This window comes from Dipteris shenzhenensis, chromosome 17 (assembly GCF_047967505.1).
Source record: "Dipteris shenzhenensis isolate YYH24624 ecotype China chromosome 17, Dip_SZ_1.0, whole genome shotgun sequence".
Lineage (NCBI taxonomy): Eukaryota > Viridiplantae > Streptophyta > Polypodiopsida > Gleicheniales > Dipteridaceae > Dipteris > Dipteris shenzhenensis.
Window position 1 is genome coordinate 11,149,101 of NC_141612.1, and position 18,413 is coordinate 11,167,513.

The 18,413-nt window shown below is 38.7% G+C and overlaps 1 protein-coding gene across 2 annotated transcripts; it reads left to right on the forward strand.

Annotated features, from left to right (window-relative positions):
• Positions 1 to 7,019: 7,019 nt before the first annotated feature.
• On the forward strand, positions 7,020 to 18,325 carry LOC147891681 (ricin B-like lectin R40G2). Of its 2 annotated transcripts, none has more exons than XM_087388994.1 (6): positions 7,020 to 7,196; positions 7,311 to 7,433; positions 7,754 to 7,976; positions 16,962 to 17,137; positions 17,471 to 17,593; positions 17,933 to 18,325. In XM_087388994.1, the coding sequence occupies exons 1-6, from the start codon at positions 7,065 to 7,067 to the stop codon at positions 18,161 to 18,163; spliced, it is 1,008 nt and encodes a 335-aa protein (XP_087245120.1). In that variant the 5' UTR covers positions 7,020 to 7,064; the 3' UTR covers positions 18,164 to 18,325. The 2 variants fall into 2 exon arrangements, with proteins under 2 accessions (XP_087245120.1, XP_087245121.1); XM_087388995.1 differs by having other exon boundaries at positions 7,041 to 7,221.
• Positions 18,326 to 18,413: the final 88 nt, after the last annotated feature.

The following is an 18,413-nucleotide window of genomic DNA, read 5'->3' on the forward strand; positions in this document are numbered from 1 at the left end:
CACAATGAATGGCAAACATGCAGAAATTACACAACAAATTACTAAAGGGAAATTTCTACATGTCGGAGTATCAACACTCAAAAGCCACTTCAAATTTGAGCCTCAGTCTTCATTTTTGGGTGTTTTTGTTGAAGTTTTCTATCACACACACCTTATCAATCCTCTAAACCATCTTCCTATCAATTCAAAACACTAAAAAACAAACTTCACATGATAAAAAATGCTTTCCAACAAGAAAATGACAATTTCATCATTTTCCGACCAAACACACACTTCTTCACTCATTCCACTCCTACAAATCCACTAGCAAAGCTCCAAGTTAATCTTGAAACAATGAGAAATGGGTAAATGATGAGAGAAAGCAAGCGCAATGCAAAAGCATACCTTGAACTCCTCGGCAAAGGCGCCAAAGATGTGTAGTCTCAACGGTGACTCACGTGTTGTGGGGATCTTGAAGGAATGCCGATGGAGCCTCCACTCCAAGCTACTCGTTGTGAGAGCAATGCAAAGCACAAGCCATCCACAAGTGTTACTCAAGAGGCTCTCGAATTGTTGTTGCAATGTGTTTCCACATGAGAAGAGGGAAGGGGCAGATGGGAGAAGAGAGGAGATGGGAGAGTAGAGGGAGAGGGAGAGGGGAAGGGGAGAATGAAGGGGAGTGAAGTGGCAACACAAAGGCACTACAAGGGAAACAAGAGAACACCCAAAGGCACTCTTGAAAGAGAAGAGGGAGCTTGTATTCCAAACTTGTGCATACAACAATGAAGACCAAATTCAACCATTTGACATTTTATACAAGTCACATTTTTAAGGGAGGGCCAACCCTTTTGCTCATACCACTCTCTCTTGTCTCTGTTGTGTTACAACCACTTGGTCCCATATGGCACCAAGGCATTCTCTCAACCTCCTCTTGTCTTCAAATGGCTCTTGTGTTATCCATATATGGGATCCAAATTGCTCTTGTTTTATCCTTGCCAATTTGGATGATCCTGGCGCCTGCCGATTTCCTAAGCCATTTGAGGCTCAAAACCCGTAGGACTAGAACAATGTTGAGCCATTTGTGGCCCAAAATGCATAGGGCTAGATTGATGTTGAGCCATTTGCCGCTCAAACCCCATCGGGCTAGATCCATCACCGTGCTCCATGGTTGTGGCTGTTAACACAAGTAGCCTACATGCATCGTGTTTCTAGTCTCTACAAGGAAAATAATGTCTACATCTCTAACCCTTGGTTCAAGGCTTTCTCCTTTGGGCCATGGATATCATTGGCAATTCCAAAACTAAATTTTAATCATATCCTCATCATATCCAAGGTATGTATATTTCTATAGGTTGTGTCTTCCTAGTTTTGAGAGGGAGAGGGTTCAACATGTGCTAGAAAAGGTTTAGATTTGCTATTAAATTTTTTTTTTGCAAGCTTTGCATTCCTTTACATTCTAGGTACTTTCTTCTTTTTTCTACTTATTGTGATGGAGAGAGATCCTCTCCTACAAATATGGGAGATCCCTTGAGGAGACATTGCTAAAGAAAAGCCCTAATATGTGGATGTAGAGTAGTGCAAACAATGTAACATGTCCATCCCTCTACTGGTTGGCAACCTACTCTATGGGATCCAACCAGGATCTAACTAAGTATCAGCCTTGCATTAAGTACTTTTGAGCGAAGGTATCTTGCATAGTAACTATAAGGTCAACCACTATTAATCTTTATTTTTTGGGATACCATGGGCAATAATATTGTTTGACCTTTTCTCTTTCTCATGTCATCTTTCATAAAAGCGTGAAAATTTGTTGTCATTAATTGTGAGGGTTGAGGTAAAAAGGGAGTTTCCTTTCCATTCCCCTTACAACCTCCATGTTTGTTGATATTTGATCCACTTGCTCCTCGAAACCCTACAACTATTCAGTTTTTTGCATTCCTCTACTTCATGAGGCTAATTGTGCATGCATAGTGGCTAGATATCTATTCCAATCCTTATCTTTGTAATTGCGCTTGCCATGCCTTTATTTGTTCCTTCTAAGTCTCTGCCCTAAGGTGCTATATGGCATGTTCTTTGCCTATTCTTGGGTTGTGAGTCTATGCTTCATTGGATAGATTTCATCACTTTGTCTCTAGATAATATTCTACAAACTATCACAATTCCCCAAATCTTTCTACCCTTAGAGAGAGAGAGAGAGAGAGAGAGAGAGAGAGAGAGGTGAGTGTCTAAGATCTTGCCGATAGCAAGATTTACATTTTATGGAAACAAATTCAAATCAAGACTTCCACCAAAAGTCTTGTGAGAATTCACCATTTGAAGGTAGTTCAATGTTTTCTCTTAGTATATAAGGAGATAGATTTGAAATCCACTCTTGCTCTATGAAGTAATGGATCTTGATTTGATAATTGGATCAATCTAGTGAAACTATTTTGGTTTGGTAAGTTCCTCTAATTGAAGATGACTTAAGGAAGGTTGTGAATCAATATGGAAGCATATGGTTGTGGAATGGAAGGATGATTTTGATCACATTATCTCTTGTTATTCACTTAATTTATTGCTATATCCACAAGCAAGGAGTAAAGCATCTTGCTTACACTCACTAAGCACTGTATTTCACTCTTATTAAACTACTTATAGATTAGTTATCTTGTTCATGAGTTTTCTTCTCCACTTTCTCTATACCAAACAAGGTACTTTTGAAAGTACAGATGTGAAATTTACAACCAAGAAAGTAGGTGGGGAAAGAAGGACTTATTGAAAATTTGCAACTATGGTGGTTATCACTATATGAGTCGAATTTAAAGCTCTTAAAACTTGAAGTGTGTTAGCTATTAGGTATAACTATTAGAAATTTCACTTGTTCATTACTAGAAGTAGATAAAGCAGCCAAAATATAGGCAAATTTCTCAAGAATTGGGTAATGGTAGGGAAGGAAACTAGGTGGGGAAAGGACATGTGGAAGTTTTGCAACTATGATGGTTATGATTGTATGAGTCAAATTTAAAGTCAAAGCTTGAAGTATGGTAGCTATGAGGTAATTTTGGCAATTTCACTTGTTCAATCTCAAAAGTACATCAAGAAGCCAAACTATAGGCAAATTACTATAGCACTAGAAAATGGACCAATGCACATACTTGCATTGTACACTACTTGCCATTCACCTTTTAACTAAGTGAGATGAAATAAGGAAGACATATTCAAATAAACATTCTACCTTCCTAAAGCATGATTGAGTGGTCATGGGTGATCAATAGGTTGTAATGCATGAAGTGTTGAATGATCATGTATTCAAAGGAGTGCATTAAGGGGTAAATATTTCTTACATAGGGACTTGAAATTAAAATAAAATGAAGCATAAGACTTGGTGAATCTACAAGAGGGGTTCAAAAAATGTTCAAAAGCCAATGAGAAAAGTTCTATGAGTCTCAACAAAGGCAAGAAAGAAGGTTGAAAAAAATAAAAATTCACAAGCCATTAAATTTTGGCCACTACTTTGAGCATAACTCATTATAGCTTAATCCAAACTAATCAATATTGAGTGTTCTCTTGTCTAGTACTGTCAACCCATTGAATGCCACATTTTTTAGGTCATTATGAAGATTTAGTAAGTGGAATAAAAACATACCATTCATGTTTACCACGTGCATAAGATGATCCTCCCCCAAATAAGTTGACTAGGAGTAGTAGAATTGACCTTAAATAACATGGAGCCTAGGTGCTCAAAACCACCACTTATCAATCATTTCATATACAAGGAGGGTCAAAGACACAATGAGGCATGATGGTGCTAAAGACTATTTAATAAATAAATTGCAATGTCCATTTTGCAAAATAATTCATTTCTTCAATCTAATTACAACTCTTGTATTACACTAGATAAGAGAGTGTGAAATTGACAATGGAACCTACATGGGACCCTTTTCTAGATAAATACCACTAGTACATACATACACATGTATACACCTCCCAAAATACAATTGTAGAGAAGATCTTGACAATGGCTATGATCCCCTTGCATTTAATATTCCAACATTTTCTCATAGGGCGACAAAAAAATTCATAGCCTTGTTTGAGAAAACATGGATGCCAAACATATCAAACATAGAGGAAGAGCACATCTTATAGGGGAATCATATGAAAGGTATATCAATATGGATGTGCAGACACAAGATTAGAGAAACACATATACTATAAGCGCTATATTAGAGAACTTGGGAATTTTCAGATAGTTTGGGAATTCCAACATGGTTACGATTTGGCCACATGGTCAAATCTTAACTTCTTAATTGAATGTGGAATCCACCCTTAACACTATATTACAAAATCCTCTCAAGTGCCACTTTTGAATAAGCGGTTAAGATTTAGCCACATGGTCAAATCTTGACCCCTTATTTGAAAGTGGGACTTGGAAGATTCCCAAATTCTCTAATATAGTGAGAATCCCATGAGACCATTGAGTGTATTAGAGGCCTCATGGGGTACCTTTCAAAAAGAGAAGGTAATTTGACGTGGATTCACTAATATTTTTTTTTCATGTATCACACATGTATGTTGAAATTCATGTTACTTCCACACATCATAAATGTGTTTTTTCAAACTCAGTCATGGTTTACTCACACTAAAAAAAAAAGCAAACTCGGACAATGAAAATGAATGTGTAAAGGAAGAAGGCACACCTTTGTTCCTCAATTTGTATTGTTTTATGTCTCTTGTTTAATTTGATCATCTATACTCATTTGAAATTGATATATGTTTAGCTTACTTATTATAGACAAACTATTATGGACAAGATCCCACCAAGGAAGAGAAGGACCAAGCCACCCATGAGCTAGAAGAGAAATGCATGGAGCCTTTGGTGGAGCTATGCCATATCTAGAGTAATCATCATTTTTCTTTGCTTTTATATATTGATTTATGTGAAACAGTTTCTCCTATAATTACCTTTTCAAGTAATCATTAGCACAAGGGCATGGCTCAAGATGCTTGCAACTGCATTAATAGCTATTTTTGCATCCACTACCATCACTACCGTGCTCTACATAGATCCTAGCCATACATCAGAAGAATTGATAGAGCTGTTTCCATTACTTCCCACCATCGATGCTTCTAGTAAGTAACATACTTTCTTCTATTATGGATAGTTAAAGATAACACACCCTCAAAATCATGTATATCTATAGATTTTGGAAGATTTAAAGGAAGAAAAGGAGAGAGAAAGCTACATGTAGCATCAAAAAAGCAAAAAGCACAAAAGAAAAAGCAACGACAAAACACGCTTAACACACCATTGGTTCTTGATGAGAACCAATGATCTTCTCTCACCTAGCTGGCTTCTAGGATGCCTACCATATGCTACCATAATAGACATCTATGGTGCATGAATAACAAAATGCAGTTTTAATATTTTATATGAGCATAATAAAACAAGAGTGTATAAATGCATATGGGCACTGCCTCCCAATATAGTGATAAAGGACACTTTTGGACACAAAGAGATAGCAAACTATTTTTTTAGTGTGTTGGGCTCTATTAACAGGCATTTTAGCCTCTAGGTAAAAGCTTTTTCTACCTCCATAAAAAGTACTTTAAAAAGTAGTCTACCTCAATCAACTTTTTCTTTTTTCTAAAGCACTTTAAAATTCACAAAGGAAAGTCCAATTCTCTACTATAGCACTACTAAGGTGGCTCCTTTTCGGAAGCACCAAAGGTACATAGCACATCCCTTTAGCACAAATGTGTGAAGCATCTTTCTTTTTGACTTGAACACTATTTCATTTTCATAAGAATCATTGTGAAGAAGCTAATATGTGTGGTATCTGTCTCCAGACCGGAGTATAAGATTAAAACGAGTATTGAACTCGTGCTTTGCACGGGCAAATATACATGACCATCCTCAACCACTCCCCATCTAAAGATGGATCTTCCCTCAGCTAACAGCAGAAAGCATTTGCTTTAGGGAGTTACGTTCCCATCATTTGATCAATTTCTTATGTGAATGATCTCATAACTGGCTATGGCTTAAGAGTAACACAAGTGGTTGCAACTCAGGGTTGCAATAGATCCACTTTGTGACCATCATCTCAATATTAGATAGAACGCATCAAGCACTTTGTGCAAAGGCACGCATTTGATTACTCCATTTAGCTCCATCTGTAAATGCAACTCTATTCTTCTACAGATTATGCTATTAGCTCAGTAGAAAAGTTTCCAGTAATTCATCAATGATGGTTTGTGAATTAAATGCCACAAGGTAGGGCTCCTTCTCCCCTAGATATTGAATGATTTTGTGATGGCTTCTTTCATCAATGCTAGATTTAGGAATCTAATTTGCTTCCTTTGTCTGGATCCAATGGAGCTCTCATTTGTCTACTTTGCTAGAATTAAGGAAATGGATCAACCAAAAAGTAATTGAGAAATGGCCAAGGCCAAAACAAATGCATGTTTTAAACACTTGCAGCTCCTTTTGGCACATGCATTGATTGGTTCTTAAATTGCTAATCAATTCAACTTGTGTTACTTGGATTGGCTTTTGAAATTTTGGCTAAGTCTTAACAAGGTCTTCACCTATGGCTGTGAGACCTTCCATCTCCTCCTTTCATTCCATTGACCTTCCATCTTCTCCTTTCCACCAAAGCTGAACTTCCATCTCCTCCATTCCATTGACCTTCTATCTCCTCCTTCCTCCCAAAGCTACCTCTTGTCTGTCCACCTCCTCCCCACTCAAAGCTTGCCTCTTGTCTTTCCACCTCCCCTGAGTCCTCTCCAAGCCTCCATCCAAGAACTCCTTCTTTGTGACATGAGGTAGGCTCTTATACTCCAAGTTGCCAAGTGTCCTCATAAAAAAGAGGGCTCCAATTCTCCACTCTAAGAGGTCACCTCTAAGAAGGCATATATCACTTCTCTTTAGCATAAAGGTTTGCAGCTTTTCTTTTTTGACGTGAACGCTATTCCATTTCCATGAGAATCAACTTTCTTTCACTATAATAAGATTAAGTGCTGAGGATGTTGCGTCTTGTTCGCCTCTTTTGAATATCAGATTTTATTGTGTGTTTGAACATACGTCTAGCTCTCTCGTCCATTGAGCTATGATTATTTCCGAACAAATTTCACACGACATTGCCATCAAGGTGTATTGCCAGGCTAGGCCGGACTATTACTTGACTGCATCGGCTGCCGGTCTCACGCTCACGCCTGGGAACGATGCCGATCCTCGTCAGGTTCCAATTTTATTCAGTTGTTAATGTAAGCCGCTTGTCTTTCTTCGATGCAAACGGCATAGCAAGTTCTGCGATTAATACGCGGGATCCTTGCCAACCGTTCGTTCCTTTCAGCACTGGGTCCTGGACGATGCCTGGGGCATGCATGTAAAGGATGAAGCTGGATTTGCCGCTTTTGCGTTGATCAACATATCTTCGATGCAAGCACTGAGGCACGGAAATTCAGAGAACGAAGAGGTCAATCAATGGATCCCGTTCTTAATACTCTATTGTATAGGCGACATCTGTTCTGTTTTGTGGTTACAAAATGTCGCCTAAGCCGACTGTATCATGTGATTCCGCCCTCATTCTTTTCTGCGCTGAGCTCGTAGTTTAGAGCCCGGTTGTTTATTTTTAGTTTGCCAATTATGCCCTCGCAAGCACAAAGAGCGAGTCGTGACTCGTGGGCAAAGGCACGAAAAACAAATTTGCAAAACCGTCCCTAATATCTGGTAAAAAGTAACGACTGCAAGGCCACTGGGGATTTCGGGGGGGCTGAAGTGAATAAGGTGTTGCAGGTTCAAATGCTTCCTTACGAGCAACAACACGTCGATGAGGGATTTCTGTGGAGTTTCAGCGGCGATGTTGGAGATGGGTTCAGGTGTATACGTTCTGCTAGAAACATACGCTTGAACATGGACGTTGAACATGGAGATGCCGACATCCAGCCCAGAACCAGACTAATTCTGTTCACATACAACAACCAGAAGAATCAAAAGTGGAAGATCGAACCATTTACATGTAAGTAATCGCCTCCATTTCTCGCCGTTGCTTCATTATGAGTTTGCTTCTCTCCCCTTCAAACCTGAAGACACACACTCTTTCTCTCTCTCTCTCTCTCTCTCTCTCTCTCCATTGAAGTCTAAAAGAATTCTTATTATTATTGGCTTTTCCCACTAGCACTTAGGTTATGTTAGTCAACTTAACTAAGTGTTAGTCAGCTTAACATAACTAGTTCTCTTAAATTTAAAGTTAACCTTAAAATGGAAATTACATTATGTTATGCACTAAGTGGTCTAACATAAAGCTTTGGGGGTATTTTTAATATAAAATAGTTTACCTCATCGGTCCAAAGTTAGTTCTTTAGGTCACAACGGATTCTTATTTTCAAGACCTTTCAAACGAGTAACCATGTTGTATAGTTCTGAGTTGATCTTGACCATGAAATTTTCTTAACAAGAATCTTGCTTTAAGTATTATTCCCACCGCTCACCCTTAAGTTAACCATTAAATTTTCATTCCAACTTCTCTCTTTTCTTAAAAGTCCTTAAAGTACCTATTTTGAAGGGGTTAAATTCACAAACATTTTGAATGGGCAGTTGGGAGATCTAACTTAACTACATTCTAAAAATGCTAATGGGAATGCACATTAATTTGGACACTCCATTAAGAGCCTTAACTAGTGCTCCATAACTGGTAATGGGAATAGGCCCTTCTTTTTCTTCTTCTTCTCTCTCTCTCTCTCTCTCTCTCTCTCTCTCATGTTGACACAAATAAAAAATCTACATAGCACCCCATCTAATTTGGACTCAGATGGGACAAGGTTTGCTCCAATGCAACACCCACTCAGTGCACTCTCACATAAGAAAATGGTAAGGCTCCTATGATTCATAAGAGAGCTACCATACTTGCCCTCACTAGTATACCTTTAATGCATGTAGGACTGGCTAAGGATGCCTCAAGACTCGTGTAAAACCCACATTCTGTGCTACCTTAGGAAGTAATCCTTGCTAATCTAGTCGTAGATTTTATCTAGTATAGGCTCCCAAAATTCAACATGTATTTTCACTATTTTTAGTGTTGATAATTTAAACATTATGTGTTGGCATGCTCTTTTGTACTCATTATGAGGTATGACCAAGCAAAGCATGCACTTTTACTTGTTTTTAGTTTAAAAAATGTAGAATGGCTCCCTTTCATGAATTAGAAAACCCCTTCTATCTGAGATTTTAAATCAGAAAGCCCCATCTATATATATATATATATATATATATATTATTTTATTTTATTTTTTATTTTTTGGTGAATTTAGAGGATTAAATAACCCCTTATATTGAACTTATGTCTATGGCTACATATTTCTAGGTGCACCACCATGGCATACCACTTTAAAAAGTGGGAGTGTTGGATTTCTTGGTTCTTTTCTAGCGATTGCTTAAAAGAAGAATATTTGTTGGTAGCTACCTAGTATGTCATAAAGTGGGATGTGGTTGTAGCTAACACTAAGCTAGTTTGTGACTTCATCTTTGAATGAATTTGCACTTGCTTTTCATCTCCCATGGAAACTCTTAGATAAGGATAAGGGTTCTTAATCACATCTTATCCAATGATGTTATTGAGTTATTGATGAAATAAATGTGCATTAAGCACCACACGTTAAGCATCAACTACCTAGTGGCAAGTGGGCAAAGTAGAGAGACCTAATGGGATCTTGTGTAAATCCATGATTACAAAACATTGTGTAGACATTCATACTATTACAATTTCATGCACACACACACACACACATATCCACTATGTACATACATACATTAGTTTAATCTTGTTTTCATCATCAACATAGGAAGAAGTATGCCATATGTTGAATAAAAATTGTTTGTTGTGCAAGTTAGGTTAATCACAAGTAGTAGCATGGCCAATTATGTTTAGTGTATACCTCTATTACACAATGAATGAAATTTTATTAGCATTAAAACTATTATCAACATAAATATTCACAAGAATGAGAAAACAAGCTACTATGTCATTGAATCTCATAGGATGTTATATCCATAGCTTTAGAGCTAACTTCTCGAGAAGAAGAATTAGTGTATATTGTATAGTTGAGCATTTAAAATACTTCATTCATGTTTATTCCAACATTAAGTGACCTAGTTTTGCTCCTTACAAACTCATATTCAATCAAACTTTAATATTTATGTTTATATTTTTATGTGGTAGGCTATTTATTTACCTAGAGCTTAAACATTGGCTATAAATAAAATCATATTTAAAAGAATTTTAAGTACTCAACCTATCCACTCTAATAATATGGGACATTATCACAAGTTATTTTGCATGATATAATGTGTGATTCTATGTTAAAGTTTTTATGGATGATATCTTATATGCCATTTTATTTATATCAACCTTTATAAAGCCTTCATAATGTATTATTTAAAAAGTATTATCAAAAATTTATAGAGGCATAAAATGTGAATTATTTTCAAAGCTTGTATAATTTTTGTATTTAAATTTCTAGAATAACAATTTGTTTAGTGAATTACTAGGAAACATGCAACATGGGTAGATATCTAACTAGGGAGTTTTTGAGTATTGACCTCTTCAACATTGTGAAATTGAAAGGCATACTTAGAGGGAAGCATGCTCAGAAGAGGAAGGGTGTTAGAGAAAAGATGGACTAATGATCTTGATGTTAAATCAAAAGAATGAACAAAGTAGGCTCAAAGTATAGCAATGGTTCTAAGGAAATTAAGAACCACATTTGCATAGGAAGAAAGGCATTGCATTCAACATGTGGATGCCACATTGACTCCTAGTGAATGCCATGCGACCAACTTAGTTAATAGCATCACGACTCTTAGTGAATACCATGCCACCAATTTAGTCAATAGCACTAAGGGATAAAGACTACACATCCCTTCAACTCAATTTCAAAAACCATTAGACCATAATAGTTGGATTCTTGGGATATTATATTGAAACTTTAAAAAAAACTTAGCATCTTGCAAGCCAAAGTAGTTTTCATATCCTAGGATCCTTTTCATACTTCTTTCATGCTACAACATATGCAAGGCATTTCAAGCTCTATGGTAGTTTTCTATTTAGTGATCTTGTATCACTTATTGATGGGTACTTTAAAGGCATTAAGATAATGATGTTAAAGATATTAATTCAAAATAGATAACAACATATCAAAACAAAGGATGTTGAAGTAAACTAGGTTTTCCCTCCCTTGAAGGTTTACATTATATTGGTATGGTTGACCCAAACTAGCACAAGTCAATCAATTGTCAATAATTACTTGTGGAGCTGCCTTCTTGATTACATAATTGGGAGTTTTGGGTCAACTTTACTACATTTTTTGTCCCTTAAATCTCTTGGCATTTATTGTGACATAGTCATGAGTTCATGTACCTTGTGCATCTAAAACACTAATGAAGAGTATAAAAAGGTCTAAAATTTTAATGATGGTGGACTATTATGATAAAAGAATTATTGGGACCCAAAATTTTGGTGTGATTCAATTAGCAAGAATTCAACAATAAGATTGAGTAAAATAGGATTAAGAGTGAGTTGGTAATATTTTTAATCTCCCTTGCTTTTCCCAACAGATGGATTCTAATTTCTTCTTGACCTTATAGTGGAGGTGTTGGATGTAGATGTTGGGCATTCATGGCTTGATATCAATTGAAAATTTAGCGTGTCATGTAAGATAAATAGAATTTGAAAGAGAAGGGACTAAGGAAGCAGACTGTCGAAAAGGATCAAGGAGGTAGCTAGAATTGCAGGATTGAGCAAATATTCAATTTCTTCCGTGATGCATACAAAGTTCTGTCCCAATAGTAGTGGTGAGGTAGGGAAGAGAGGCTGCAGTATTAGTGTATTATCATGGAATGTTAGGAGGTGGTGTGGGAAAGTTAAACAGAAAGCATGCATGAGGGTTCTACTTAGGAGAGGACTGTAAGTTGTTCTCCTCTAGGAATTGAGGAGTGGTCAAGATGATAGTTGGTGGTGGTTCAAGTGTAGGAAAGTAGGATTTGATATCTTTGTTAATCGTCCCCAAAAAGGTCGAGTGGGGGTAGCAATTCTGACCCATAAGTCCTTAAAGGTTAAGGAGTGTGCTCATGATGTCGAAGGTTGGTTCATTGCAATATCATTGTATTAGGGTGAGTTTGAATGGCATATAGCAAGTGTCTACGCCTCTATGTTCCATTGGAGAGGATGAGGTACTAGGAGAGTTTGTTGTTGGCCTTGATAGGTGAGCGCTGGCTAGTTGGGGGGACTAGAACTTCATCGAATGATTAGTTAATAGGTTGCATGCTATTCTGCCTAGCTTGGGGGCAGGGAAGGAAGCTTAGGATGACCTAATAATTACCAAGGGATCGGTGGACTGTGCGGAGTTGGATCCTGAAGGCATGAATGGCTTCTCGTAGTCCAATCGTAGAAAAGGTGAAAATTTCCACGCGGGTAGACTAGATCAGAAATTTACAATTTCGATGAAGATTGGTGGATGAGAGAACCTTGGAAGGGAGAGTATGTGGAGGATACATCCCTCTCTGACCATCTCCCAATTAGTTGGTTCTTTTGTGTGCCATTAGTAGCGGGCAGGTCATTGGACATGCCATTCACATTCAAGAAAGCTCACCTCACCTCCCAAAATTTTTGCAGAGATATGAGGAGAACTTGGATGGATCACTCTCTTGATTGTGCAGACCCAAGGCAACATTGGGATACCACAATATGTAGGTTACATGTCAAAGCGAAGGAGATAGAGAGGCAAACCAAAGCAGGGAGAAACCTAGAAGGCGACACGCTTATTTATGCTAAGAGTGGCATTTCAGCAAATTCCAAAGGACATTATTTTATTGACCTTAATGGTAGAAACAAAAGCGGTCATGTAATTAAGGGAATTGGGGAAGTCAACTGGGCCAGAGTAAGATGTAGACAACGGTGGCTAGTGTTGGGCGAGTAACTAAATTAATACTTGTTCCAAGTTGTCAAAAGAAAGCAGGAGAGAGAGTTGGTTGACAGGATCATAGATGTGAGCGGTAATCTAATCACCGAATTATGCCACGTTACGGATGTGTTCATGAAAGAACTCAGCACTATCATTGGCAAGCAGACAATGTAGGATGAAGAGTGGAGGAGGACCTTGAATCAATTCCTAGACGGCCTGCCAACAAGAGTCTCGGAGACCCAACGCACATCCCTCGCCAGACCCTTTTCTATAGATGAACTGGGGCGTGCTCCCCACACACTAAAGGACGACAAAGCACGGAGTCCTAATGGCTTTCCAACAGAGTTTTACAAAGAATACTGGGAAGGGATGGGCAATGATCTCAAGGAAATGTCTAACACGGCAATTGAAATGGGAGCCCTATCCCCAAATGTCTCGTGAAACTCTTACCCAAACACCAGCCAAGATTGAGTTGGTGACTGGAGACCGATCACCATGCTCAATACGAGCTACAAAAAAATTACCAAGGTTATATCTCTCAGGATCAGAGAGATCTGCACATAGGTGGTGGACCATGAACTGTGTGGATTTGTCAAGGGGCGGGACATTTTTGACAATATTCCGAATGTTTATCTTGCGCTTAATCATGCCTACAACTCTAATCAGAAAGTCATCCTCTTTGTATTCGATCTTGATAAGGCCTATGATATGGTAAGGTGGAACTTCATCCTTGCAGTGCTTAAATTAAGTTGGGGTTTGGAGTGGAATTTGTCAGGATGGTCTCTACCCTCTTTGGTAATGCTTCGGCAATTCTGTGCTTGAATGGTGGAGTGGTGGGCACATATGACTTGAAGAGGTTGGTAAGGCAAGCTTGTCCTATGGCTTCATTGCTGTTTGCAATCTACACTATCCCGTTGATTTTACACTCAAAACGGCAATTGCTAAAGGGAAGATCCGAGGAGTTCAACTCCCATCAGGTGGCTAGATAAGCATACAACTTTTTGGAGATAATATGGTCTCCTTTTCAATCGAGGAGAAGGATAGTGTGGTGAGTCTAATGTCTATCCGCAAGAGTTTTTGCCAAGTGTCAGGTTCCAGATGTAGCTGGGCGAAGACCTTTGACTTAGGACCGTGACTATGGTGGCTCAGAGATTTACAAGTGCAGGTGATCCCAAGAAGCAGAATCATGAGGTACCTCGGGGCCCCACTAGGCCTTGGTGTCACTGTCAAACAAAGATTTAATTGGCTCGCTGACAGGATCAAGGGGAAACTTAGAGCGTGGAGTGGTTTGCAGATGGGCTGGAATGTAAGGGCTTTAATAATTCAGCACATCCTCTTGGCCTTGACGGTGTACGTGTGACAGTATGGAACTTCTCTAAATCTAACTAGCTAAGCATTGAAAAGCTATTTAGAAGTTACCTCTGGGCAGAAATAGAGAACCTAAAGAACAAGGGGAAAATCCCCAACTGCACCTTGATCTGTAAGTGGCTTCCTTAGCTTTTTCATGGCCGTTCCCTGTGGATAGAGATCCTCAAGGTCTTCTTAGAGAAAGATAAAGGTAGAGGAATAGGGAGTTGGGATGGGATGTCTTGGTACCATTGCCTCTTCTCCACCTTCCCGGTCTCAGTGTATGGGTCAGATTTGGCTGCAGGCTTAGTTCTGGCTTGGAAACAAGAATTAGCTTGCCTCAAATGGAAAGGGCATTAGGGGCTAAGAGCCGAGGCGGTCTTAAGAAGAGCATGTGGTGGAGTACTGCTTTCAGAACTGAACTCTTTGGTCGACATTATATAGTGAGGGTGCACAATTTGTTCAAGAAGGGCTTCAAAGTGGGAAGGTGTCTAGGACATGAAGTCCACCTATTGGCTATCTCTACAATAAATTGAGAAGCGTGTGAAGCTGAGTGCAAGGGAGAGAGACATGATGCGAGTAGTGCTAGAGAGGATCCTCGATGAGTGGCCTTCAAACATAGTGACCTCTGATTCCTGGAGGGAGGGTCAATGGCTGCTAGGAAAACTGCCTCAAAAGAATCACGTCGAGATGTGTCTATCACCATCTTTTGTAGGGAACCCCTCTCTGCTAGGACCTAAATAGGAAATGGACGTTGAGAAGAGGAGAGGTGTGGTGGCATCAGCGTCTAAGGTTCATTTGGAAGAGTTGTGTGTCAAGGGTAAGGCCCGATTTTTGCTATGGAAAGTTCATCAATGGTGCCAGTTCGGGCCGAACTAGTAAAGCATCAATCGATATCCCCTATCTGCCCCATGTGCAATAGGGCTATGGAAAACATAAGATACCTACTGTGGCAATGTCAGACCACACAAGAAGTGTGGAGGAAAGAGTAGTGTGGGATTCATGAATGAGGTTTCATGACCAAATTGTACTTAGCCTCCTATTGGAGGCTAGTTCTACTTAGAGAAACAACAAGACTACCATCATCAATCGTGGTATGTTGGTCATATTTCAGGGCCGTACTGATGATGGCAGTGTGGGATTTGAGGAATTCCTTGGGCTTCAAAGGAAAAATCATCATCATCGATCATGAGGTCACTATCCTATTTTAAGTAAAGGGTATATTATCCCTTTTGGCACAGGCTATGGGTGCATGGCCCCTTTTTGATATAGCCAATTTTTGTAATCTTGGTCTTTTTTGATGGGTCTGACCAACCCCTTAATATACTCGGCCTTTTTATTTAAAAAAATCAAGAACTAAAATTGCTATTGAGTAAGGCCATGCATTATAGCTTTGCATGTCATAAGTAAAACTCTCATCTTATGGGGCTCGCTATTTAAAAATGCAACATGCGCTTGTGTTCAAAGGGCCAAGTGTCCTTATTTTACATAGGTATGTTATCCTAATCTTTCATAAAATTTAGGTTTTTTTTTTTATAACCCATTTCATAAGTATAATATTATAAAACAATGTGCAAAGTTGTCCATTATAAACCCCTTCAGATAAATATATAAGCTCCTTAAATATTCGTTAACAACCCTCCAATGACTCGCATTGTATGGTTGTTGAGAGGAAAACCATATCTTTCATTTTTAGGTGAATATGAGTATTCATTTTTAGGTGAATGTGAGAGAAAATTTTCTTATTGGCACTTCTTGTTTTTAGCCCCTTATGAAGCTTCACAAGCCTTAGGTGTGGCATAGAATAAACACCAAAAGTGATATATTGCCACTCCTCTAATCGACCCACTTCTCATGACCTTAAGAGGGAAAGCTAAGCTAGGGTTATCCCTCGAGCACATTCAAAGTTGATATTTTTGCTTAATAGGAAGGTGAAAATCAATGTCACCATTAAGAGTGTTGAAAAGAATGATAATTGTCCCTAGCCCCCACCAAACACATAGTTGGTAATATCCTGAGTAGAGTGAACTCTTGCCTATTTGATTTGAGTGTAGTGCTTATTCACTTGGAAGTGCTTTTCTCCTGATGTTGGTTTAGTTTGTTTGTCATCGTAACGCATTGTCAGCTGCATTAGACATCCTTGTATTTTCTTGTAATAATATTTGGCATTTTCTAGCATTAAGAAAAGAGGATATTATTTTGTGCCTAGGTTAATGTTTTTCAAGGTTATCTCTACTTGTAATAGTGTAGGCCGCCCACAGTTAAGGTGACCCAAAATTTTATTACTTTTTCTAAATATTATTGGTCTTTTTTTTTTTTTAAAGGGAAAATGAAAAATTGATATTGGATTACAATCCTGTAACACTTCCAAATTCTTAGACAATTCTGATGTAAGAAGGGTTGCTGAGAGTGTATTGTAGATGGTTCTCGTTTGATGGTAAGGTATGGTATTTTCTATCATTAAAAAAAGAGGATATTATTTTGTGCCTAGGTTAAGGCCTTTCAAGGTTATCTCTACTTGTAATAGTGTAGGCCGCCCACAGTTAAGGTGACCCAAATTTTTATTACTTTTTCTAAATATTATTGGGCTTAATTTTTTTTTAAAAAAGGAAAAAGAGAAAATTGATATTGGATTACAATCCTATTCCAAATTCTTAGACAATTCTGATGTAAGATGGGTTGCCGAGAGTGTATTGCAGGTGGTTCTGGTTCGATGGTAAGGTATGGCTCCCTTCTCAGTAACCAACTTTGCAGCCAAGTTCACATCCAAGCGTCTATAGTGCGGCTTTACATTCAGGCTCGACCAAATTTATTTTTGACAATTAGAAACAGTGGAGTGTCTCTGGCCCCTGGAAACTTTCTAGACAACCATCAGGTGTGTTTCGCCTTACAATTGTATACTTTCCTTTTTTTGTTGAGTTGTATTGAAATTGACTGTGCCAAGAGTGTCCCCCCCAAGGGATGATCAAGATAAAGCCCTGAGTTGCCCTAGGGCTTGAACTTCAAACCGACATATTTTAGCGGCTTGGCAATTGGCATTTACACTTTGTATACTAACTCTTACTTATGGGGCATTAGAGTCAACTTTACCTTAATTTGTTGTGGTCTCCTGTGTGCTGCATTCGCGGTTGTATCAATGGACATGCGTTTCTTGATCTCGCAGTATGGGGTTGTAAGATTTCACAGCAATGTCGTATTTATCTTGCAGGAATGGATCAAAGAGAATTTCTGGGGTGCCACGATCAAAGACGAAACGGGATCTCCTGCTTTTGCATTGGTTAACGTGGGAACCCGGCAGGCATTAACGCACGGGAACCAGGAATGGGACAGGGTATTCACTTTTCTTCAGCATGATCGTTTGCCATCGTCTCAAGTGAAACGTTCACTGCTGTATTTTGATCGCAGGGTATTAGGCTAATTCGGCGTTTTCGAAGCTCAGTTTCTAGCAGGCTTTCAGAGAATTACCAATCCTATATTGACTTCTAGGGGGACTATTGAAGCTTTGTTCGTAACGGAGAAAATCATCATTCGTTGCATATTGTGGGTTACAATAAAACTGAAGAACTCAGCTTGAGAAATGAGTAAAAAATAGAGTAACCATCTATTTCGTGCACAAGATGCGTTTCAGACAGAATTTTCACTTGTAACTGGTTGCTTATATTGGACACAGGTGGAGGCGTCCTCGTACACAGAGACGGAAAGAGATGATGCCGTGTTGTGGACACTTAGTGGAGACACTGGACAAGGTTATCAGTGCATCCGCCCTTCAAACAATGTCCACCTCAACTTGGATGCTAAACATGGACATGATGCACACGGAGGGGTGCAAAATGGAAACGAGCTCATTCTCTTCCCATTTAACAATCAAGCTAACCAGAAATGGAAAATAGTGCTCATGTGATCACCACGTGTATGGGGGGCATGACTTTCCTTGGAATAAGGCGAGCAGTCGGAGGTCGTGAGCTGGATTCTGAGGCATTCTTGCCCAGAAAGTCCGTTCCACCACGTGGAGGGCCAAAGTTAATTACCCTTGAGTGAAATTTGTAATTGTAGTTGAATTTAATTATGGGTCGGTTAGCTTAATTGTGGGATGGTTTCTTTAGTTGGAGTTGTATGTCTAATTGTGCGATGGTTAGTCTAATTGTGGGTTG